This window comes from Psammomys obesus, unplaced genomic scaffold (genome assembly GCF_907164565.1).
Source record: "Psammomys obesus unplaced genomic scaffold, mPsaObe1.curated_primary_1811, whole genome shotgun sequence".
Taxonomy (NCBI): domain Eukaryota; kingdom Metazoa; phylum Chordata; class Mammalia; order Rodentia; family Muridae; genus Psammomys; species Psammomys obesus.
Genome location: NW_026594216.1, coordinates 3,169,351 through 3,194,779, shown reverse-complemented (window position 1 = coordinate 3,194,779; position 25,429 = coordinate 3,169,351). Strand labels below are relative to the sequence as shown.

The following is a 25,429-nucleotide window of genomic DNA, read 5'->3' as shown; positions in this document are numbered from 1 at the left end:
GGGGAGAGAGCTGCACAGATCACAGGGGCAACCAACCTCTCAGAAGAGTGTGTGACTGACATTCCCCAAATACAAAGCGCTTTTATTTGCTTAGTATATAATAGCAATACAGGTGATGAAAACTTATCCTGAACAAACTACACCCACTCTGGCTTCGCAAAGAAGCAAATAAGTTTATTCTGTTTTATTTAGGGCTTTAGGAATTTTTGTCAATGTAGCAACCCACTATTAACTAAACTAACCATCCTTAAAGATGAACCACACGATATAAGAAAATCCAATATAAGAAAATAATTCCCCTTAAACTTTTAATCAGGACATTTATTAAAAGCAAAATCTAAGACCAATTTGAAATTAATACTATTAAAAAATCCCTAGATGAGATTCCAGAAATGTGAGTCACAGCTAATAATATATGGGTTCATTTTCTGTGGAAATGACCTCCCATAAGCAAGAACATTATGGCTAACTGGTGAAGAGCACTGGAAATTGGAGAGTTATTTTTGGCACATCAAGACAGTGCATTAACCTTTTTTTGCAATGTTTGAATTATTTAAATGCTTTCTAAATGTGTTATTTGCATATTTGGGTACTTTTGTTTGGGGTCATTTGATTGTTGGTTTGCTCCTTTAGCCAGATAAAAATCCTAGAATTCATGATTTTAAGAACTCTTGAGGAACTCATGAAGTTAAACAGCAACAAATCAAGTAATCCAATTAAAAAATGGGGAACAGAGCTAAACAGAAAATTCTCAATAGAGGAATATCAAATGGCAGAGAAACACTGAAAGAAATGCTCAACATCCTTAGCCATCAGGGAAATGAAAATCAAAAGGACCCTGAGGTTTCACCTTACACCCATCAGAATGGCTAAGATAAAAAACTCAAGTGACAACACATGCTGGAGAGGTTGTGGAGAAAGGGGAACCCTCCTCCGCTGCTGGTGGGAATGTAAATTTGTACAACCACTTTGGAAATCAATCTGGTGCTTTCTCAGGCAATTAGGAATAGTGCTACCTCAAGATCCAGCTATACCACTCCTAGGCATATAACCAAAAGATGCTTAAGTATGCAGCAAGGACATTTGCTCAACCATGTAGCAGCTTTATTTGTAATAGCCAGAAGCTGGAAACAACCCAGATGCCCCTCAGTTCAGGAATGGATGCAGAAATTGTGGTACATTTACTCAATGGAATACTACTCAGCAATTAAAAACAAGGAAATCATGAAAATTGCAGGCAAATGGATGGAACTAGAAAAGATCTTCCTGAGTGAGGTATCCCAGTAACAGAAAGACACAAAAGGTATATACACACTTATAATTGGATATTAGACATATAATATAGGATAAACATACTAAAATTTGTACACCTAAAGAAACTAATCAAGAAGGAACACTCTGGATAAGATGCTCAATCCTCATTCAGAAAGACAAAGAGGATGGACATAGGAAGCTGGAGAAGACAGGGAACAGGACAGGAGCCTGCCACAGAGGGCCTCTGAAAGACTCTACCCTGCAGGGTATCAAAGCAGATACTAAGACTTAGAACCAAACTTTGGGCAGAGTGCAGGGAATCTTATGAAAGAAGTGGGAAATAATAAGACCTGGAGAGGACTGGAGCTCCACAAGGAGAGCAACAGAATCAAAAATTCAAAAATCAAAAATACTCCAACCAAGGACCATTCATGAAAATAACCTAGAACCTCTGCACAGATGTAGCCCATGGCCGTTCAGGGTTCAAATGGGTTCTCTAGTAAAGGGAACAGGGACTTTCTCTGACATGAACTAATTGGCCTGCTCTTTGACCACTTTTCCCTCAGAGTGTACCCCTCTGCACCCCTTACCAGGCTACAGAGGAAGACAATACAGCCACTCCTGATGAGACCTGATAGACTAGGATCAGAAGGAAGGGGAGGAAGACCTCCCCTATTAGTGGACTGGGGGAGGGGCATGGCTGGAGAAAAGGGAGGTAGGGTGGAGTTGGGAGGGGAGGGGGAAGGGAGCTATAGGTGGGATACAAATTGAATAAATTGTAATTAATAACAATAAAAAATAAATTTAAAAAATTTATCTTGAGGAGTTTCTTGAATGACAGATCTATGGGTCTTCTGTACGTAAGTGCACACCGTTCTCAATGGTTAAGTCCATGCTGGAATGTCACCGCCCTAATCCTCATGTACAATGTGAATGTGACAGCCCTTATGATATTTGAGTCTTATGAAATGCTTAGTGAGTCCCTTCTATGATGAATGCAGGATGGCTTTTAAAAATTCCCTAAGTTATAGGAAACTCATCCTTTATTTTACACTGAAAGGCCAATAAAATATACTCAACAGAAGCTCCTCAGAAATGGTTATCATCTTTGATAGGTTATCAGAATATTAAAATCAAAATACATATAAAACTGTAAAGAGAAAACTGAAACCAAAACAAGAAAACTTAAATATCAGGGGACCAGGAAGTACTGAATACAAGTAATGATACCAATTATGAATGAGGAGATAAAACAAATAGATTCTGTCATGGACTTCTTGGTGTTGGGGGTGGGTAAGTTTATAAAATACATACTATACTGAGAGTATAAAATATAATGTGAAGTCTCACAACCTCAATTTCAAATGCCAGTTCTAACCATATATGAGCTCATGGCATTGTGTAGACTTTATGTGTGGTTAATTTGAGTTTGTGATCTTTTTCTTTATTTGCAAGTTTCTTATAAAAATGTTTATAAAGTTAAAAATAAAAAAAATATCATCCTTGGACTTACGGGACATATTTATCAAATATCATGTCTAGACACTGATTTGATTTTTTGCTAAATACAAATTCAAATGGAATTTGCATGTAATCTGGGTATTAAGGGGTATCACAACAGAAGTATTATTTATTTTGTGAGGCATGATAAAGAAGTTATACTCAAGCAGCTCAGCTAGGAGACAGCATCCCCCACACACATACCAATTTCTTGGCCCCTTTCTGACTCAGAAGCTTGCCGTCTCCTAAACCAATGATGTGTGACATACTCATTTGCAAAATTTGAGATGTGGCATTCATTCCTCATTCAGAAAATCTGGATACACAGACAACCCCCCACCCACCACCAAGCCGTGCAGGCGGGGCAGGCGGAAGACACCAAGAGTCGCTGGGCACCATTAAGATGAGCAGGTGAGTGGTGGAGAAATGAAAGAGTACTCGAGGACAGTGAGGAACAGCCTGATGTGAGTAGCCTGTGCTCTCATCTGAGGCCATGGTGAGGTCCTGGCCCGTCCTGCCATTGAAGAGCATGTATGGGTCCGTGACTCTGCAGCAGCAGGGCTCTGTCTGCTCCATGTTACCGCCAAAGGCCACGCGCATGACCCGGTCTGGACTGCTGCCTGGGGCCATGCTGATGTCTGCGGGCCGTGCAGAGCTGGCTTCACATCTCACCAGCTGCAGCAGGTGGGAGAGCTGCCCTGCACCTCACCTGGGCAGAAGAGCATAGTTGGCCCTGGGGATGTGGGAGTGGAAGAGCCGGTCCCAAGGGCGGAAGAGCATGAAAGCTGGCTCTCTTCCCAGCAGACTGTGGCATGTGGGTGAGCTGGCCCTGGCCTTCGCCTGCGCAGTTCTGGAAAGCTGGCCCTGGCGGTGTAGGTGCAGAAGGGCTGGCCTCCATGGTGTTAGCACAGGACACCTGGTGGGCTGACCAACTCGGCTACCATGCAGGCCCAGATCCAGGGCTATGAGCTGGCCCACCCCAACACCTACACCATCTATAAACTGCTGGAGCACATGAAGGGGCCAGTCCTGCAGAACCAAAGCTGCAGGATCTCCATGACAGGGGCAACAACAGGGTATCTGAGAGGAGTCCTAACTAGTCCCCGCTATTAACAGTATAGCAGAGGCCACAAACCGGACCAATGACTCACGGCAATGAATGAACATTTGCAAGTAAAGCTGTCTGAGCAAAAAGGTATAGAATGTGACAAACGGTGACACATCACAGCTTCCTTGGCAAGATTTTTTTAATCTTATTTTTGTTTTTTATTGTATTTTGAGAGGTAGATTACAAGGACAGAGGGCAAACATGGAAGAATGAGGACATAAGTAGAATTGGGGTGCATGACGTGAAATTCACAAAGGATCAATAAAATGTTTTTTAAAAGCTGTTATAATTATTTAATAAAAGAGCCTTATTTCGTGAGCCATGAAGAACAAAGCATTTAGAAGACAAATGCCATGATGCCTATGTCTCAGCCCAGCAAATATGATATACTTAATAGATAATACATAGAGCAAGTGCAGTCATATATCAATCTTTGAAAAAAAAATGAACATCCAGGGCTAGAGAGATGGCTCTGTGATTAAGAGCACTGGCTGCTCTTCCAAAGAACCCAGGATGAATTCCCAGCACCACATGGTAGTTTACAACTGTCTGTAACTCTAGTTCCAGAAGCTCGGATGCCTTTGTATGGCCTCCATGAACGTCAAGAACCCAAGTGGTGCACACATACACATATTCAGGCAAACACTCCTGCACATCAGGTGAAAATAATAAATCTCCTTAAAAACGGACGCCTAAGTTGTCTGGATAGTGGCTTAATGGTTTAATGGCATCTCTTTCTGTTATTACATTTTCGAGTGTGCGTATTTATATTCTTTCACTTGTAACTTAGTTTTTTCACAGTTCCACTAGATAAATGGATACCTTACACTTAAGGATATCTTATACATTTACCAGTGAACTAGCCTGCTATACATTTTACAGGATTTAAGAAAACTGGGAGAGAAATACAACACTCTAGCAAGCCGTAAAATGACAGCATCTTTTTCTCTAGTTAGCTTCTTTTCTATTCCTTCTTTCAATTATGTTTTTTTCTTTTAATCTGCTCCATTTTATTTATATGTATCCTCATATCTTAACTTACGGTATAAGTAAATAAAAACAAAATCGAGGAATGCTTTTCATTGTAAGAAAACAAGACTTAGAAGAATGTAAAAACAAACTTCATGCATTTGAAGGACCACCCATAGGATGATACACATCTGTAATGCCAGAACTTGGGAGATGAAGGCACAGGATCAGGAATTCTAGGCCAACCTCAGCTACACAATGAGTTTGAGGCCAGACAGGGCTACCCAAAACATTGGCCTTGTCTCAAAAACAAACAAACAAAACACATGTAAAGGGCCATCTTTATAGAAGACCTGAGAACTACTGGCTAAAAAAGGCCATGACTTATCATATGTGAGCATTTTTATTAGCCCCATAATTAATCACAATAGTTCCTCATAACTAACTCCACAAAGGGAACTGTTCCTACTTGAGATATATCTGCAAGATCACTAAGTCATTCAAAACTATAGAATGGTTTTCAGCTACGAATCCAAGACAGTGTAGAAAAATGGTCACTGCACTTTGCTTGTACAGTTAGGTATCGAAACTTCTATTGCTTGTTATTAAAGTCTCCAGGGCCAGGTGATGTACAACGCATCTTTAATCCCAGAACTCAGGACTCAGAGGCAGATAGATCTCTGTGACCTATCTGTGAGTTCTGGGACAGCCTCATCTACACAGCAAATTCCAGGCTGGCCAGAGCTACATAATGGGACCTGGTCTCAAAAAATAAACTAAAATTCACTCAGGCAGCCTCTTGATCAAAATTCAAGTTAGCATAAAACCAAAATCCCTTTGGCTAGCTGGGATGGGGGTGGGGGTGCCGATTGATAGTAGGTCCATTTCATTATTAAATTTCGTAGTGATTTTCCTGAAATATCATCTCTCTGAGAAACTGTACTTACTACCCAATAGTCAATAAATTTCAATATTCTCCTGCTTTTTTCCCAAACCATAAGCCTATCAGAAAAACATTAAGAGTTATTTCACTGAAGAGTCCTCATTAAGGTTGGCAGACTGAAGAAGCCGACTCCAAGTTTGCTCTACCCGAGTGTGGCCTTCCATACACGTTTTTATTACTCTACCTAATCCACATCTAATGCTATCAACAACCATCAAAACCCTGTATCACACTAACAACTGCAGCATTTTCTACCTCCCCATACCCTAAAGCAAGCGTTCTATAGTGGCCATCTTGCATAAGATAAACTACAAATGGGTGCTGAAAATGATTTAGCATGCGGTTTATATATACTCATAAGCAGCAAATATCATCCAAATAGTGTCTTCATAGAAAAACAGGCCAAAGGTAGCAAGGAAAAACCTACCCCCGGAATCACCCAGCATAGTTCAGATGAAATCATCTGTATGCACTTACACACGCATCCATGAGCTCTACACTGGGCTTTAATACAACCATTCTAACCTAACGGTTTCCGACTCCTCCATGAATTGACAAGTCCTGACACCTTTGCTCCTCACACACAATTTTTGATTCATCAGGATGGTTCATACTCAAAAGGCATTCTAACTGGCACCGCGGTGAGCCAGAGAAGGCTCCGTAATCAACAATGGAGTCTTGACTCAGAAGCCCCCCCTGTCATGACTCCACACAGCTGCAGAGGCTGCCAAGCACTGCTGCCTGCGGCTGTCAGGTACATGCTTCTTCCTGGAGCACCCTTCCTTCTAATTCCCTCAAGCAAGAGCATCTACGCATTTTCATCCCTGCCAGAACCCCTATAATCCTGCAGATGCAAATAAGCCTTTAAAAGAAATGGAAATGAGAGGACATAGGAAATACACACATGAGCATCACAGCCAGAGGACCCATTGCTTAGGGTTCTGCATCGCTGCTGCTGGTGTGGACCAGCCATTTCCCTGGAGGCCACCAACTATGCTTGTGGATTTCTCAGCCATCCTCTGCAATAACTTACTAGACTCACCAAATGCCCCGTGGAACTTGGATAAGCTACAGCCTGGCTTATATCATTGTGACAGAGTCAGGGACCTCTCAGCACAGCGGAGATGGGGTGTCGTGCAGGAGGCTCACAGTGAGAATGTGGGGACTTGCTATAGCCTTGCAAATGCCAACAAATATTCCTTCAAAGACTCTGGTAATAGAAAAAGCAAGTCAGTTGAAAAGAAACAAGACCAATATTTGTAAGTACACTATAGGGACCAAGCTCCTGCCGAATACCAAGTAAGGAAATAAAACAAAAACATCAAAAAGGGGCTATAAGAAAGTTTAGAATGGGAAATTTTACTTAAAATCTGCTGAAGAAAAATGCCTTTATACTGGGCCGCTGAGTGTATTTACGGTAAGTGAATACAAATGCCTGTCCTGTTCCCCATCAATTTTAAGCTGCTGTCAGGTGCACCTGTCCCTGCCCCATTGTTTCCCCTTCCGTAAACTCCCCTCCAGTCAGTGAGGAGTTAACGCTCCCTCTTCTGTTGCCCTCTCCTTGCTCACATCAATTCCTAAACACACAGAAGCTCTTCAACCATGCAACCTTCATGCACGGTTCAACCTTCACTCTCAAAGGTCTGCACTGTTTTTCTGCCACAGTACTTCAGCTTCTTACACGTTCTTCCTGCCGCTGGCATGACAACCACTCACCACAGCCTCCTCTCACTGACAGGGTGCTTGACTCAGGCATAGAGTTCATACAGTTAAGCTCACATCTGCTAAAAAGCACTTAGCAAACCCCCAGCGTACACCTGAAAGGCCCTCAGTCTTATACTTTTGCTCAATTTCTGCTGGACCTCAAGACCCAGCTCATTTCCTTGCATCTTATATACTTGAGCTGCAAGGATTAACTGTGAGACTCCAACATTCCAAGGGATCCCTTTTCTGTGTCTTCCTATAGGACATTCTTTCTAAGCAGAGGTGTCTTTTCACTTTTGCTTAGAAGCAAGACAGTAAGTGATTAATATCTTAAACTAGACACACACCGGCTCAGATTCATATTCCAATACCTCTGACCACCATATTCCTCAGTCATAAAATGGAGATAGTGCTAACATAATAGGGCTATTGTAGAGAAAGAACAAAATGGCTACACAGGCCATAAAATAAGGTAACTCCCTGGTAAAATGATTTGGCCGGTACAAGCATCCTTCCTGCTCTGTCTAGACCCAGAGTAAGGATAAAATTCAAGGAATATTCTTTCACCACATGGAGGACATGGCAGATCCCTTTCTTCTGTGTTCCCACGCAGAGGACCTTTTCTGTCACCTGCTGTAGCACTGAGCATATTATACCATAATCGCTTATTTCATTACTTATATCCTTTTTTTTTTTTGCTGTTGTTTTGAGACAGGGTTTCTCTGTGTAGCCTTCACTGTCCTAGGCTATCTTTGTAGACCAGGCTAGCCTTGAACTCAAAGAAATCTGCCTGCCTCTGCCTCAGCTGGGATTAAAGGCATGCACCACCACACTCGGCTTTTTTTCTTTCTCTTGTATGATATAATTTATTTCTTAAAAAAAAAAACCAAACGCACCTTTGTGCTAAAAGCCTCTTCAAGAGATCGTACATGACATGAACAACCTAGAGCTACAAAGAAACTCAAGTCATCACAGAGTGGGAATTACAATATCCAGCCACTGGGTTTTTAATGAGAGAGTGTAAGTTAGGTATCGTAAGTTATATGTGTGAATGTATTTATAAACATGTAGTTCAGTATACTACTACTGTCTCTCTATGGAGAATGTGTGTGTGTGTGTGTGTGTGTGTGTGTGTGTGTGTGTGTGTGTGTGTGTGTGATTTTTGCGTACACAGTTACATCCATATTACAAAATCAGTAGAATTTTTTAAATTCTAACCAAAAGATGTACTGCTTTTTCTATGGAAGAACTTGGAAGTAAATGCTAAACTTAAATCCTAAATGCTAAACTTAAAACCACATTTCCAGTTCTGCAGACGATCTTCTCAGTGGGTAGGCTGACAGGAGGTCCAGCAACAAAAGGGACAGCCCACATCTGCTCCCCTCTCTTTGAAATACCTTTCTCTCTCCCAAGCATGGGATCATCAGAAGTCTTTATGCCTTCTGGAAGCTTACAGTTCTAAGAGACTGTCCCTACCCCTGAATGTGGAGCATCCCAGAGGGAACAAAAGCTGAAGCCTAGGCGCTCTTGGAGAAGACTGCACAACTCACAGGCACCAAAGGGAAGCTGTCCCTGCAGAATGCAGTAAGCACACGTTGCCCTTGCTAAGGAGTGGTTGCTTGACAACCCAACGGGATTATACGGTTGGAAAAAAAAAAAACTGAGACCACCTTGGAGAACTAGCTCCAGGGGCCATACTAGAAAAGATAGAACCAGAATCTAATTAAAAAGCCTTCTGGGACCTATTTAAAACCTAAGTTAGAAGTGCAGTAATACAGTAATACTCTCGCCCTTCTCTCATGAGGTCTTAGCATTTCAGAGGGCTTCCTTTCCAGGCTTCCTTCAGTTGTTCAACCTTCCACTTTTATTTCCTCAGCATCATTTACCACTGTAACTTTGTAATTATCTTGTTTGTTTCCCTTTCATTTGTTTTGATTTCTCAACTCAGCAACCTTAACAGCTAGAGACCTTGCCTGCCTGCTACTGCAGAACAATGACACAGCCCCTGGATGCTAGTATTTTCAGTGCAGGAAGATAGAAGAATGCCAAATGGCCCCTTATTCACAAAGAACACTTTCCAAGGCAGCAGCTGATGTTAAACCATGATCTGTGAGTAGAACCCCTGAAGTCTGCCTGACTTTATAACCATCCCTTGTTGCAGTGATGGTGAGGCCTCACCCGTATGAGAGCTCTTGCTGGAGTCTTTGTGCAAGCTCAACGCTTTCTGGTGCAACATGTGTCTCTATTCTACTCTTGCCTGCCATGAACAACTATAACCACAAACTGTGGCCCTACCTTTCTCCATATGAGGCTCCAGAGCAAGCAAGTGCATTGCTTTCTTCCTTCTCATCACTTCACAGACACATGATTCACTATTGTCATAGATTTCAGCCATCTCAGCAGCAACAGCCCTTAATATTTTGTTTTGCCTGTCTTAGGTCAAGAACTTTCACTTTTCAGTTGGACAGAGCACATTCATGGCATCTCTTTAGTGTAGACAGACTGCCAACATCACTACCTTTGTGGCTGGGGACCACTACAGTTCTCCCCACTTGTCTGTAGTTTTTGCTTAAAATGGCTTTATCTACCCAGTGTCTGAAAATATTTAATGGAAAATTCTAGAGAGAAACAATCAATAAGTTTTCTAATGTTAGCTATTCTGAGCAACATAACTTTTCGGGCCACACTAACTACTCCATCTTAGACCATAAATTATCCCTTTGTCCAGTGTATCCTCACTATATATACTCCAACCCTGTTGGCTGATTGGTAGCCATCTTGGATATCAGATTGACTGGCACTTAAACATAAGCTTATGTTTAAGTAATTCTCATCTAGTTTCATAAAATCTCCAAAGGGCAAAAGCAATGACAGTGGCAATTTGGATATGCCAAAGAGAATCCATAGAGAGCCCCCTGTAAATGAAAAGGTGAAAGTTCTCAATTGAAAGGAAGAAAATAATATATTCTGAGGTTACTAAAATCAATGACAAGAATGAAACCACACCTATGAAATTGTGGAGGAAAAAGAGACATGCTAGTTTTGCTATGAAACATCACAGTATAGGTATTATATCTATAGCATGCAAATACTATAGATATAAGGCATTAAATTTGTAAATATAACTATGTATGTGAGAGGGGGTACTGAGTGTTCAGACATCCACTGGGAATAACTGAATGTATCCCTCACAAGTACAGGAAACCTCAGTACTAAGTTAAAAAAAATTGTTTGAACATAAGCACTATGATACCACAATTATCTACCTGCAAACAAGATGACTACCCAGTGGCTACATACACAGCCAAGATAATGCTGGACAAAGGGGTGATATTCAATCCAGGTCAAATTGAGATAGCACTGTACTTTTTGACACCACTCAAAACAATCAACCATGGTTGTACCTAAGACTTCTTTGGAGTCTATTTAAGCAGAGAAGTCAGAAAGAGCTTCTAACATTATTACCTAGCCTGACTGGCCCTCAACAAGCCATATATCTTCAACTCTGTTCCTCACATTGGTTATGGACAAACTCAAAATGTATGAGTGCTTTCTGCAATTTACCTTTTACCATGTTATGATTATGCTCAAGCATTATTACCCAAACCATGGAAAGCAAAGCTGTAGGAGAAACACAGGATTCCAAAGTTCCCCTCACTCTTTGCTCCATCCTACTCAAACTGCTCTATCCATAAAGACCAATCCAAACTCCTCAATTCAACTGGCATCATCACCAGGGCCATTTTCACACAATGCACATACACATGTCACCTGGGACAAGGAAAGAAGAAACACACTTATACCTGATTTCATAATCTCAAGAAAAAAAGATGATCTGATGTGGCTAAGTCAGTTTTGTATGTTACAGAAGAGAAAAAGATCTTTGTCTTTGTCAGAAATAGGGACCAATCAGAGGCAAGTCAGAAGAAGCCAGGTAGAAGAGGACAGAGTCAGGGGCTTATGGGGGAATACAAAATGAATAAAGTGTAATTAATAAAAGTTAAATAAAAAATAAAAATAAATGCCTATCAAAAAAAAAAAAAGAAGAAGAAGAGGACAGAGTCTCTCAGAACCAACCAGATGCAAAGATTTGGAAATGTCACACTATATATGCAAATACTTATGATAGAAGGCATTAAATTTGTATATATAACTATGTATGTATATATATACATACATATATGTGTGTGTGTGTGTGTGTGTGTGTATGTGTGTGTCCAGTATTCACTACTTGAGAGCAGGAGTGCAGAGACCACAGCAAACCTGTGCCTTAAACATCAGTCACCCAGGGCTGGGAGTATAGCTCAGTTGATAGAGTGCTTGCCTACCATGCAAAAAGTCCTGTGTTCTACTCCCAGCACTGCTTAAACCAGTGTGATGGTGCATTTCTATAATCTCAGCACCCAGGAAGGAGACTGTGATGATTATTCTTGGATACACTGAGAGTGTGAGACCAGCCTGCTATATGATAGGATGACTTAAATTAAAGAAAAAGAAAGATAAAGAAAAAGGGCACAGGCCCTGGTTGGTCGGGGCTTTGTATAGGTTTTAAAGGGTTATTTTATTCTGGAGTTATGGGATATTACTCTGAAGATTCATTTGGTATGACTTGGAACCGATGGGCAAAGGAATAAGTAATCATATCAATAAGAGCCTTCACAAGGCAGAAATAAGTAAGTATAGGTAAAGAAGAAGCATTAGTTACTGTGTACTTCCTGGCAGGATGAACCAACCCCAAAACAAGTAAGTTCAAAGAGGAAAGGAAGATCAGTGTTCACACAACAAGTGAGAAAGCCTACAGTAAGCATAGTTTCCAGTGGCGGCTCTGCTGTACCTCACAGAGCATGCTGCACTTCCCACACTTCCTCAGCGTGAAAGTTTTCTTCCCAAGCTTCCTACTACTACTACTTCCCAGGACACTGAGGCTCCTTGGGATATTACCTAGGAAATGCTAATCTAGAAGTTTTTCAACTCTATGAAGATTAGAGTTCTTGGTGGTTTATTTATTTACTTACTTATTTTTGAATTGGCTGCAAGACCATTAAAAAGTAGATCACTAAATGACAAACTTGAAATAACACGAAAGTATAAAGCAAATCTGCTTCAAACCTTGTATATGGGGTACTGTAAATGTGTGTGAGGGTTATGAGGAAAACTGACAACGGTGAGAGCTCTCTGAATGGGCAGCAATTAAAATTTAATTCAAAATTCAGCGTGCAACAAATCCACAGTGTCTCGGACAGCCCTCACCTGTGTTGTGTCACACGGCTTTGCCGCAGCCTTCATTCTGAACGCACACAGCACACACATACTACAAAAACCATCATGCTATGCAACACCCACAAACACTCAGACGTGTCATTTCAGATTCAAGATTGTTATTTTCATACATACACAGTGTATATTGTACACAGTGAACTTTCATTTTATACAGCAGACATTGTCATATTTTTACTTGACATACAAAGTTTTCTGCTCTTACAAAAAACAATGGTTTGATTTTGGAAAAACACAAACTTTTAAAATTTTCCTATATCATTCCTTAACATGTATTGAACTATCTTGTCTTTGGATTGTACCTTTAGATGAACAAGCACATCCATATAATTAGTATGCAAATATTCTTTCTTCTTTATTAAATGGTAAAAAATATGTAACAACAGAATTATTTTGGTGTAAATTTGTGACTTATAACCATTCAATATTTGATTTTTATGTCTGTTTTCTATACCTATATACCTGGGATCGTGGAAATTTTTCTTTTTCATAATGAGGTTGTATGTAGAAAAGTTTAACAAACCCTGGTATAAAGAGCGACCTTTGCATGGTCAGTTGCTGGAGTTCTACAAGCCATGGTAGGAATGGGAAATTTCCCCAGGCATTCAGTACAGCTAAGGAAATGAAACAGGAGTAGACATTGCTAAAAAAGGTCAGCTCTGTCCCAAACTGAAGAAGAGAAATACAGCTAATGATTCAGGAACTGTGTTAACAGACACACACACACAGAGAGGGGGTGGGGGAGACTGAAAGCTGTGCCCCACTTCTCTGACTAAATAAACAGAGAAAGGACCTGGGAAGGAGTGTTCCTTGTTACAAAGTAATCACTCCTGAGCTCCTCCTCAGTTATAGAAAAACAAGCCAGCTTCTACTCTTCAAGGGGCAAAGTAAAGGAGGCTTTTGTTATGTGTTCCTCAGTAGACTGGAAGTAAGCAGCTCATAGAAAAAGTCCAAAATCTTCTGGAAGGAAGAAAAGGGAGATCTCACGTGCTGTTCTAGAACTGGAAGCTGGTTCCTGTGTGGGGTGTGCTTAAGAAAGGCCTGGCCCACGCCTGCCAGTAGAAATGGATTCCAAGGATCCTCTGAACAGTCATTTGCAAAGGCAAGGAATCAGGTCATCAGCAGGCTTGCTGCATAGGATAAATTGTTATGGGGATGGCTGGGCTGAACAGTGATGGAAGCAAGGGCATTGGGTACCATCCCAGAAACCATGCCATACCACTGTGCTGTAGCACCAGACTGGTAGACACCACACAGATCAATTCCTTTGAGGGTTCTGAAAAAGCTAGAGCCTGGCAGACTACATAACCTCTGAAAGTTCTGAATAATTTAAGGTGGGTAAGACTTCAAAAGAGAGATGTGAGACTACTAGTAAGAGTGAAAGTCCTGACAAATTACTGCAAGGGGAGAAGGATTCTATTTTTACAGTTCATCATGGTTGCACAGACAGTTGTTGATCAATGTGCATGTGCTAGATAAGAAAGCTCTTTCTAGCTACCCAATATGAAGTCCCTGGAGCATCCACAAACAGGAAAGGCCCAGGAGCCTTTGGTTAAGCAGTTTCTTCTGACTGGGAAGCTAGCCAAAGAGTTCCAGAAGATAACCCAATAAAGGCTCTCCAGTATCACGTGCAGGATGCTAGTTCAGGTGCAAGCACATTGAAAGGTGAGACTGTCAGTATCTACTATGAGTAGAATAAAGAATGGGAATGTGGAGATGACTCAGTCATGCAGGTGTAAAGGGCTGGGAAGCCAGCCATGTTGTATCACAGACTACACAGATAAAGCTTCTTGGTCCATTGTGCATATACCCTGAGAAGTACAGGTCAAGATGGAAAGGCAGAAAGGTGAAAATGCACAAATTGTAGGAAGTAACCTTAGCAACAGCACTAAATAAACCTATCACGAAGCATTATGGACTAGAGAGCCACTTTAGCTCACAATGGAGGTTAGCTTGATAGCAGCAGGTTTCTGTTAATAATCTGTATGGGGTTGGGGAGAATGGGTAATGATTTCTGCCCTACCCATCCTTTACCCTGGGTCTATTCTGATGTAGCTACAACTTTAATTCATAAGCTGGAAAGAAAACTTGATGAGCTTAATATAAGAGCTGCCTTCAGTGATGGTTGTTCTGCAGAGGTCAATATCCAAATCTCTACACAGTCAATCAATCAATCAATAAACAGACAGGCAGACATTCAACAAAACACTCTTATACAAGCCAAGGCAACACAGGTACAAATAAGTAAGAATTTCATCAGGCCAAACTGAGCTTGAACAAAAGTGTCACTACAGTCCTCTTTCTGGCCCTACACATGCCCACACCCAGGCCTCTGAACCATTTGTACCTACCCACACTACCTCACTAATAATAGTTGGGAAGACTGACGCAGATGCTGTCCAAAGTATAGGGATAACAAAAGACAAACATTTCTACATGCTTAAAACCATTCTAATTGTGAAACACAACAAATTCCATTAATTTCTGACACTCTAGGTTGAGAAAACTAAAAGAAATTTGGCTCAAAAAAATAAAAACGAGGAACATATTAGATGGAGTTATGGAAAAATCCACAGACATGCATTCAGCTCTGGGCACAAGATGTCACCAGGCTCTCTTTAGGCTCTATTCCCTCTGAACCAGGATTACATGAAATGAAATGTGGAACTCAGATGCCTGTGGCTCCTCCGAGTCTCCAAGACCCACACTCAACATTTGTAAATCAGAGGAAGTGACAGCACGAAACATCCCAGATCCCATCGCATGGCAAAGAGATCACATCACAAACAATCCCAACGAAAGGCAGAAAGGGAAAAGCGGCGTTCCCAAAGAGGATGTGGGGCCTGAGGCCACGGTAAAGGAAGAAAAGTGGCTGTGCAGAATACTGCTGAACGAACACGATTTATTTCCTAACCTCACCCCTCCAGTGATATCAGTTCTTACACTTAATTCAAAATTGAATTCCGGGTGTTTACCAATGAATATCAAACTTATTTAAAAAGATAACAGTGTTATCCAGTCCCTGTGCCCCACATCTGTCATCACAACTACTAGAAACACCTAGGCAGGTAGACAGCAAATCCAAAGCCAGCCTGCACTTCAGAATGAGTTCAAGGTCTACCTGGGGTAAGTTAGCGAGATCCTGCCTCAAAATTAGAAGGAGGGGGACAGGGAAGTAGCAGCCATAGTTGATAATATGGTGTGACAGCATGGTGAAGTAACCTTCTTGTCTAGCATGTTTAACACCCTAGGCTCTACCCCAGTACTGCAAAAGAAGAAAAGGGTAAAATCAAACAATGTAGTGATAATCATAGCAGTGAATGAAGTAATAGCTAGTGTTTACTAGTTCTAACCTTACACCTATGTACTCACACTTGCCATAATTATTTTATTAAGTGTATACTGATCCTCAACTTATAAATAAGGAAATTGGAGCTCAGGGAGGCTGAGTTAGTCCCTCAAGCCACAGCCTCATAAGGAACATAGAACTCAGACCAATATCCACTTCACAAACACTGTTCTTACAATCCTGATGGGACTTGATAGGCTAGGGTCAGACAGTAGGGGAGGAGGACTATCAGTGGACTAGGGAAGAAGGATAGCGGAGGAAGAGGGAGGGAGGCAGGGAGGGAAGGAAGGAGGGAGAGAGGGAGGGACGGAGGGAGGGAGGATGAGACATGGAGGAGACAAGGGAGGGGGCTACAACTGGATACAAAGTGAATAAATTGGAAGGAAGAAGGAGGAGGAGGAGGAGAAAAAAAAAAAAAAACACTGTTCTTAACCAAAACAGAACTCAGTTTATTCCAAGTTCTCCATTGACACACCCCTACAATGATAGTCTGGATTCCTCTTTATGTGTCTGTCCTGAACATTTGGAACAAGCTTCTGTAACGACCTTTGGGCAGGTGTGATTCTCTTTGATTCAAGAAAATGTATCAATGACCCCATAGTTCAAGGTGCTCTATCTTTCCAGGAACAAAGGATGCAGAGTCTGGGTCAAGGGAAGCAGGCGCAGAGCTGACTTTAATCATTTTTCTGGATAGGATAGAAGCCTCAGCTCAAGTCCTACAACCTGCTCAAAATGGCCTCATTAAATTAAAGAAAACCCCACATTCTCATGAGCCACAGATATACCAGCTGACAGCATTCGAACAGACACTTCCAAACAGCTTGAGTCCATCAAAATGGCAATCGGGGAAGAGTGATTGCAAATGCTTTTGGCAGGACTTAAATTGAGCAAATGTCCAGACCCTGCCAAAAAGTCTGAACAGAAAGGAACATGGGGTTTCCAGGATAATTCCAGGCATGGGGGATACTTTTTTTTTTTTTAATTCATGTCTTAAGCAAAGAAACGAACAAGATTTTACTCGTGATTGTTATCAAAAAGCCAGAAGGGAATCACCATTTTGAAAAGTTAGAAAATAATGTATTTTTTCAAAATATAAATTTCAAGACAAAGAGAAGGTACTTAAGAGGTCTAAGAGGACAGAGGAGCTTCTCCACAGAGCAAGCTGGCCTGAGAGGAGGAGCCTGCCTCTTTGTCAACACCCTCGGAGTCACCTGCTAATTTCAGGGACTCTGCTGTTCCTCAAAGAGTCAAGTTACCAAGCTCTGCCCTGGTCCACGTGTGAGATGCGTGTCTGCTAGGACCTGGAAACAGACACCACTGTATCCTGGCACTTAACACAGCGTCCCAGCCTCTCTTTTAACAGATAAAACAAACTGTAATTAGATTTAATTAGAATTAGTGTTGGTGTTAGTTCAGAGCAAATTGAAGTGAACTGGCATTGAATAGAGAACTCAGTCCTAGGAACCAGAGAACTGCTGAAAGGCAAAATAATTACAAGCCATCCCACTGCCCTCAAGAGTGTGTTCCTCACCGTTTCATGAAAGAAAATTATCATTCATCAGGGTTAACTGACATTTTCCCAGGATAACCTTAATTTCCAACAGCAAACACACCCATGTGAAGCCTCTGATTTAAAATATGTTCCTGAAACCAACACTAAACAAGAGGTTAGGCAAAGACTAGAGAACAGAATGGTGTCATGAGAAGGAAAGGGCAGAGGGGGCAGCTACAAAGTATCTGCATCAGTCAGAACCTACAAAACCCTTGTCTAGCTAAATTTACTCACGTCAGCTGCCATTATGCCTGAAGCTTTCCTTCCTCACAGCTGAACCAATCCAAAGCTGGACCCAAAGTTAACGAGTCTCTTATGCTTTATAATTAAAAAAAAAAAAAATGTTGGTTTCTCCTACATGATCAACCTCTTCCCTGACCAGAAAGTGAGACCCAAAACAAGAAAAGCAAAGAAGAGTTAAGAGGAGAAAGGCCAGGATGCCTCAGCCCATATCCTGTTCCCACCCCCAAGGCAGGTGGCCTTAATCTCACTGTCTAACCCTCTTTGCCTTGCTTTACCCATTCAAGAAACAGGCTACCTTCACAATGCTTCAGAGAATCACAGGAATCAGTGGTAACAAGCACTCTGAAAACATCAAAGTACAGTAAAAATACAGGACGTTGTCATTATGATTATATTTCTAGACAGCAAAGCCACCAAATAAGTGTGAGTTCTAAACTTACTATCAGTAGAATCTGAAGCACTTCAACATGTATGTTGGCATGAGTGACCCACGGCAGCTGCGCCAGCAAGAGTCTCACCCGGAATAAACGAAGACTCCCCGTCGCTGCTTAGGTGTCATTCCTGTTTGACCTCCCACATTCCATCTACTATAGCAGTTCAAGCAGTTCAGACACAGACTGTCCCTGATCAACACAGTCTCCTGAACTGAGCCGTCGTTAAGGTCCCCACCTAGATGCAGAACCATAGATTTTATTTCCCTTCCTCATGGGGATGTGGGGTTTTCTATCACTTCTCCATCCCCTATTTTTCTCATCATCCGATTCTTCCTAGGGGTTCCACATTTTTGGATAACAGCTAGGGCTCTTGAACACAGGTTTAATTTGTGCTCTTTCTCTTTGGAGCCCCATCCACAAGAAACAGCAAGGCAACAACGCTTCTATCTCATTTTCTCTTTCATCCAGTTTACTCGACAAATCAGAGGCTGCCGCGGTGGATGACATCAGCCTGTCGTTTTCTTCTCCTCATTTCTCTCTTAGGATGTCCAGTTCTCTCGGGGCTGACAGCTCAGCTCCAGCTGCAGGTCTCAGCTCTCACAAGAAGAGCCGTGTCACAGGTGCCCCAGCCTGCTTGAGACCCCCATCCCATAACATGGAGCTTTCAGGGACTGCAGCCCATACCTCGCTCCCCCTCGTCAAGCAGGACTGCCGCTCCACACCGCAGACGACAGGGTAAGCACTCCAGGATTCCTCCTCTGGAAACCCAGAGCAGGGACGCTGCAATTGCTATGACAATAAGGAGGCAGATTACTCCGGACCTCATAGAGAAAGAAAGCCATGTCAAGACATTCCACCATCAGCTCAGCTTCAGCTGCCTGCCTCCTTGGTCATGGGGTTCGGGGTGGGGGATACTCTTCCCAATTTTAGCTTCAGTTCCATTGTGAGCCTCTGACCAGGCCAAACATCATGGGAACTCTTTCCCTGGGGAACCTTAAATACATGCTCACCCCTATCCCTCCAAGGACAAACCAAATATAATTTCATCAAAGTTCAACTTGGGGGAACAATGAGCTTATTGCACCTAACAATAGAGAACAGGTGAGGAGCCACTTACAACAGCAGGAACGACCTCAAAGCAGCAGTAATATGGAAAGTCTTACCAGCACATACGACAACTTCCCCATGGCTGCACAGGCCCATGTAATTAGAGCAGAATTACATACAAGTGCCTGAGCGGTGCAGGCACAAAGGTCCTACACATCAGGCGTGTGTCTAATATCCTCCTCCACTGCCTCCTTCTGTGAATTAACATCAACAGTCAACAAGCTTTCAAAGAGTCACAGCTGCTCTCATGAAGGTAATGGCTGTTTACACTGGAACGGCAATGCAGTACAGCAGGGCCTTACACACGATAACCAAGCGCTCCACCACTCGGCTATATCCCCAGCCTTGTCCAAATCCTGTTCACATTCATATCCCCAACATTAGAAATTACGTTAGCTCCGATTTAACACTATCTTCAGTATCTTTATACTAAAAAAATTTAGAATTGGACAAATTAACTCAGGCTTATCACTCCCAAAGTAGGATCTGTGATCAAGAAGAATATTCGCCACACAGCAGGATTGGGACATGAACTACATCCACATATATGCAAAGCACCAAGGAGCATGTGTCCTGTTACAGCCATGTAACCGTGTTTCTATTGTGACATAGTGGCAGAGAATCAGCCAGATATGAGTTTAAACCCTTGATCTATCCCATACTAGATATGCTATTTGGGGGTGCACATTTCCTCATTGGCATAATGAGGAAAATACTAGTGCCCCACTCATTCGTCTGTTATGAGGATTAAAAGTTAATATATACATGAAAATTAGAAGAAAGAAAACAGCATTGTATTCAGTAACTGTTTAATATAGTAACCCAGCTACATTTCTCTGCCAGTTTATGTTAGACACAGCCTGAAGACAGATGACCAACACAGGCACCAGCAAAACCTGATGACTGTAGGAAAAGAAGAGTCCAAGTGAAACCACCAACCCAGGCTTGATTCATTTTTCAGTCTTAGCACTGTCAAAACATCTAAGTAACGAGAGCTAGAATGTATTTGTCCACAAGAACTAAAGAGTTCATTCCTTTACATTCAAGCTTTTAGAATCTTGATTTTCTTTCAAAGCTTCTATTGCCTCAGCAATCGAACAGGCCATGTAACTGCACTAAAACAAACCCATGCATTTTTTTTTTAAAGTATTTCTATAGGTTTCCAATCTTTATCACCATGTCTTGTGAGCTTAAATGAGGGAAGCGGTGGCTCCTTAATAAGTTGTAAAATGTCAGGGTTTTTTTTCATCTTTCATTTCCTTAAATTATTTTCATGTTTCCACTTCCTCAAAAGAGAATGGATGGGCTGGGGCCAGGACCAGAGAAGTATGAAAACAGGAACATCTCTTTCTCTCTCTCTCTTTCTCTCTCCTTCCAGAACAGCAACACACTATGGTGTCCCCCATCTGGACTGCACTATTTTCGATGGTGGCACAGCACAGTCACAAACAGGCTGTCCTTTGCTTACTCATGGCCTGGTTTTCTGTCCCTTGTGCTACCTTCTTTAATCCTCCATCAGTTTACTTGTGACAGCTTGCCTGAGATAAAAAGCAATCCATGTTATTACCCCATCCATTTTCCTTCACATTGGCAAGAATTCTGAGACCCACAAGGCTGGGAACTGTTCGAAGATCCCAGAATGACTCCAGGTTGAAGCCTTCAACCTCCCCACATGAAAGAGCTACCCATCTTTGCTCTATGTCAACATCAAATTTCTAATATTTCTGTGAAAAGTTTTTTCTAAGAAAACCTATCCAATGCTTAGGTTTTCTTATATAATCAAATATTACATCTTAGAAGTTAAGTAAAATGCCAATCTCAGACATATATTTGAGAAGATACTAGCACCCAAGTTAAAGAATAAGACTGGGGGCTGAAGGGATGGCTCAGTGGCTAAGAGCACTTGTTGTTCTTGCAGAAGATCAGATGCGATTCCTAGCACCCACGTAGGAGCTAAAAGCTATCTGTAACTCCAGTTCCAGGGGCTCTGAGGGCACCAGGCATATTTGTGGTGCACAGACATAAATGCAGGCAACACACTCATACAAAGTAAAAACTTTTTGAAAGATGTATGAACTTAGATTTTCCCTGCTCCCCCAACTCTTGCAGCTCAGGATCAAAACAATTAATTAAAAAGCAACTGTATTGGTACCTTTCCGAAGTCACGAACATCAAATAGGTCAAATGCTTCAAAAAGTTCACTTTTCCTCATTCCAAACATCTCACAGCAGGCAGCCAGAAATGTCCGGATATTCTTCAGACAGAGAAACTGAGGAACAGAAAACAATAGTATGCAGTGAGTTTTTCTGAGTATGGCCCATCTCTTCTGTCCTATACACACTACAGTAAGAGTATCAAGCATCTCTTATTCTATTTTCCATGTGTATATAAGTCATAGAAAATAATCCCCTACATATATATATATATGTGTATATGTATAGTGTACATTGATCACATTCATCACCCCCATTGTGCTCTCTTGGCCCCCACCACCACCTTCTAGTTCCCGTCCTCTTCTGTTTTCATGTGCTTTTAAAATCTAGATCCTGCACAGCAGAGACAACAGGTAATACCTCGCATCGTAAGCCACGTTATTGCTTTTGATCAGTCGGCAGCACAGTGAACTGGCTGTGACCAGACAGGCACAGCTTGTAGCCTCTTGAAACTTACATAGTAATATGAGATGATAGCCAAGCACAAACATGGAGACAAACCCCTAAATTGAATAGTTTATGTTTTTATGTGGTGCCTGAAGAAGGGATCTGTAGAGCAAGGAGACAAGGGCAAGTAGAGCTTAACTAGAATGGACAGAAACAATCCCACTGATGGGAGACAGAGACATGGGCAGTCTGAGGTAGCAGTGTCTGGAAGAGACACTAGAACGGGGAGTGTGCTGGGGAGAAAAGCAAAGGTAATCTGGCAAGGAAGGGGTCAGACAAGGAAGGGCCTATTGGATAGCCTTTATTCTGATATGGAAAATGCCAGGTGCTTGGGGCCAAGGTGAGACGAAGTTTAATGTCGTCTAGGGGTCTTCAGGAGCTGCTGTGTTGCATGCAGCTTGAAGGACTTTGGGATAAGCACAAGGTGGGGAAACAGGAAGCTACTGCGGTAAGTCCAGGGGACAGCTGACCACGCACAAACAAGGAATTACACTCCCACTGTGTTACATATGAGGCGGCAACGATTGTCCGGCAGTGATCGGCTGTGTAAGTCTACAGCGAGGCATGGAATTCAGACCTAAGTCTTGGAGTCTTTGGAGCAGTGGTTCTCAGACTTCTTGATGCTTCCTAACCCTTTAGTGCAGTTCCTCATGTTGTGGTGACCCCAACCACAAAACTGTTTTCGTTGCTACTTCATAAATTGTAATTTTGTTACTGTTATGAATCATAATGTAAATATCTGTGTTTTCTGGTGGTCACAACCCACAGATTGAGAACGACTTCTTTCGGGTATAAGGAGAATTAACTGTGACATTGGCTGTGGCTTGGACCAGGAAGTCTTAGGAGATCAGGAAAAGGAAATCACAAAGGAGTCTGAAAAAGCGTGGCCACTGAGAAAGGAGGGTATTCAGGAGAACCAAGTAAAGCAGATGAGGGGACAAACTATGTCAGATGTCCAGGTGATCAGTAAGATGGAGATCAGCACAGCCTAGGGAACCCAGCAGTGAGTGTTATAGACTCCTTGACAATAGTAGGTTCTCTGGGGCCAGGGATGAAGGCAAAAAACATTTTATTTTTAATTTAAAAAAAAAAAAAACTGGAGTAGATCTAGCTACACTAGAAAGAGAGAAAGCGAAGCCAGCAAAAGAGGCTGTTGAAACTGTAAAGAGAAACAAACACTTGACAGAGAGCAGAAAGTTATCCAGAAAGAGGCATTGTTATACACTGAAGCCCTTGAGCAAAGGGGAGGGGATCCTATGTGAAATGGAGAGGAGGCTGACCTTGGACGGGAGCATGCCCAGCTCACCCAGGCAACTGGAACAGGAGGTAGGCGGGAAGATGCAATTGACAAGTCAAAACCCAAATGTTGGGGTTCACTCTTAATATCTAAAAGACACATATACCTACACACATATCTCAGAAGCAAATTAATTCTTGGTTTCTTTGTTGGTTTTTGAAAATTTCTTACACTGTCACCCAGGCTAACTTGGAACTAGAAATGTAGCCCAGACTGGCCGTGATCTCAAAGTAATCCCTCTGCCTCAGTTTCACAAGTGATCATTGATATTACAGGCAGAAGTGACCAATCTCACATAGTTTGGTAAATTAAATCTTTTGGAAATATGAGCTGCCATCACAAGCATTTTAAATTTTTATGTACTTATGTACATAAAACTTTAAATAAATATAGTTTACTATATGTCAAATACACCAAAATAATTTCATAAACATATTTCCTGATGGTCGGTTTGGCCTGTAATCCCAAGTCACATGGGAAATAGAAGGGGTATTAGGAATTCAGGGTCATTCTCAGCTGTACAGTGAGCTCAGGGTTAGTCTGGGCTACATGAGACCATCTCAAAACCAGACAACAACCAAATGAAACAACAACAAAAACTTATTCTCCAATGAGTGAGTAACATATTAGGGAATTATTGCTTCTTTGTTTTTATTTGTTTCCAAAGCACTGACTGTCAATATTGCCTCTTGTTTTGGTCTCATGTATTTATAAATTTGGAGAAAGGTCATCTTGTTTAACTTAGATGAGTTTTACCCTTTACAGGAATCATTCTTGGAGGCTTAAATATTTCAGAAAGGGTTAAAAACCATAAGGGAAGCATCATAAGCCCTTCGAAATGCAAACAGCAGCCAATCAGTGCATGCAACAACTACTGTCACTTTAAAGATTCATGAGACCTTTACAACACAGCACCAATCTGCATGTCGCTCCTCCACACAGAATCACTTATTTACAGATTAAAAGCCTTGCATTCCGCCAAGACTAGCAATAATTACTCTCTGGGGGATTATGCAATTGCTCTCTTGCAGTATTTTTTTTTTTTTACATAATTAAGTGAGGAGAGACTCATAGCTCAGCAAGGAACAAAGCAGGGTTGCAAACACCACCCCCTGAAGATGTCTCATGAAACCCACATTTTCCCCATGTGTAGGAAAAACTGCAGCAGGTTTCCACCAAAGGGCTTTGATCATGAAGTCAGAAAAGCAAGACCCATCACTCGAGGTCAAAACAGTTGAAAAACAGTCATGAAGCCTGTAAAACAGGCTTTGCGTTTGCTGGAGCCAGTATTAACCTTACTTAACCTTCACAAGTTCAGTCCTATTAAGCTCAACAAGTGTTTGCTGGGTCTGAACAAACTCACTCGTGTGCTGTTGCTTTTCTGGGCAAGCCGCTAGCATGATTATCCTCTTTGATACCTGTTTTTAGCAGCCATTTTTGAATGCCTGCCATATCATAGACACTGGAAAAGCTAAAAGGCTCTGCTCTACGCTTTTTTAGTAATATTCCCGGGAGATTTTCATGGTGCTTCAAACTTTGGCTGAAAGCGCTATGCTCTCCACTCTACACTCCCAGGTGCTCTGCTGTGTGCACAAACAGGAACAGAGTTGAGGGACAGATGAGGTGGACTGTGACATCATTATGGAGGTCCCAAACACAGCTGAGCCCACTGGCCTCCCTGCTTCAGTTCTATTCATGGTTGCCAGTTTATTGAAGAAATCTAACACTAATGCACTGTACACTCTGACCTCTACCACAATCACAGCAGTGTCGTGTATGCTTTTGCACACATGCCCTTTATTATATATATATGTATATGTATATATATAATATAGATATATATATATAATATGTCTGTGCTGTTTCAAAGGAGGGTGCAGACATTTTTCTTCAGTGCTAAATTATTCATTATGCATCTCTTAGACTTTAGAATGTTTTCCTACATATCAATAACACCAGCACACATCAAAAACCCAGTTTTCATCTTGTTTTCAAACTTGGTGTTAAAAAGAATTAACAAGTTACAAACATT

The 25,429-nt window shown here is 41.7% G+C and overlaps 1 protein-coding gene across 1 annotated transcript in view; it reads right to left on the bottom strand.

Annotated features, from left to right (window-relative positions):
- The window catches only part of Vav3 (vav guanine nucleotide exchange factor 3), a 335,771-nt gene that overhangs the window by 243,672 nt on the left and 66,670 nt on the right, over positions 1-25,429 (bottom strand). The window contains exon 2 of the mRNA XM_055618154.1: positions 21,593-21,709. Coding sequence (XP_055474129.1) covers positions 21,593-21,709 — 117 coding nt within the window. The remainder of the gene's footprint in view (positions 1-21,592; positions 21,710-25,429) is intronic.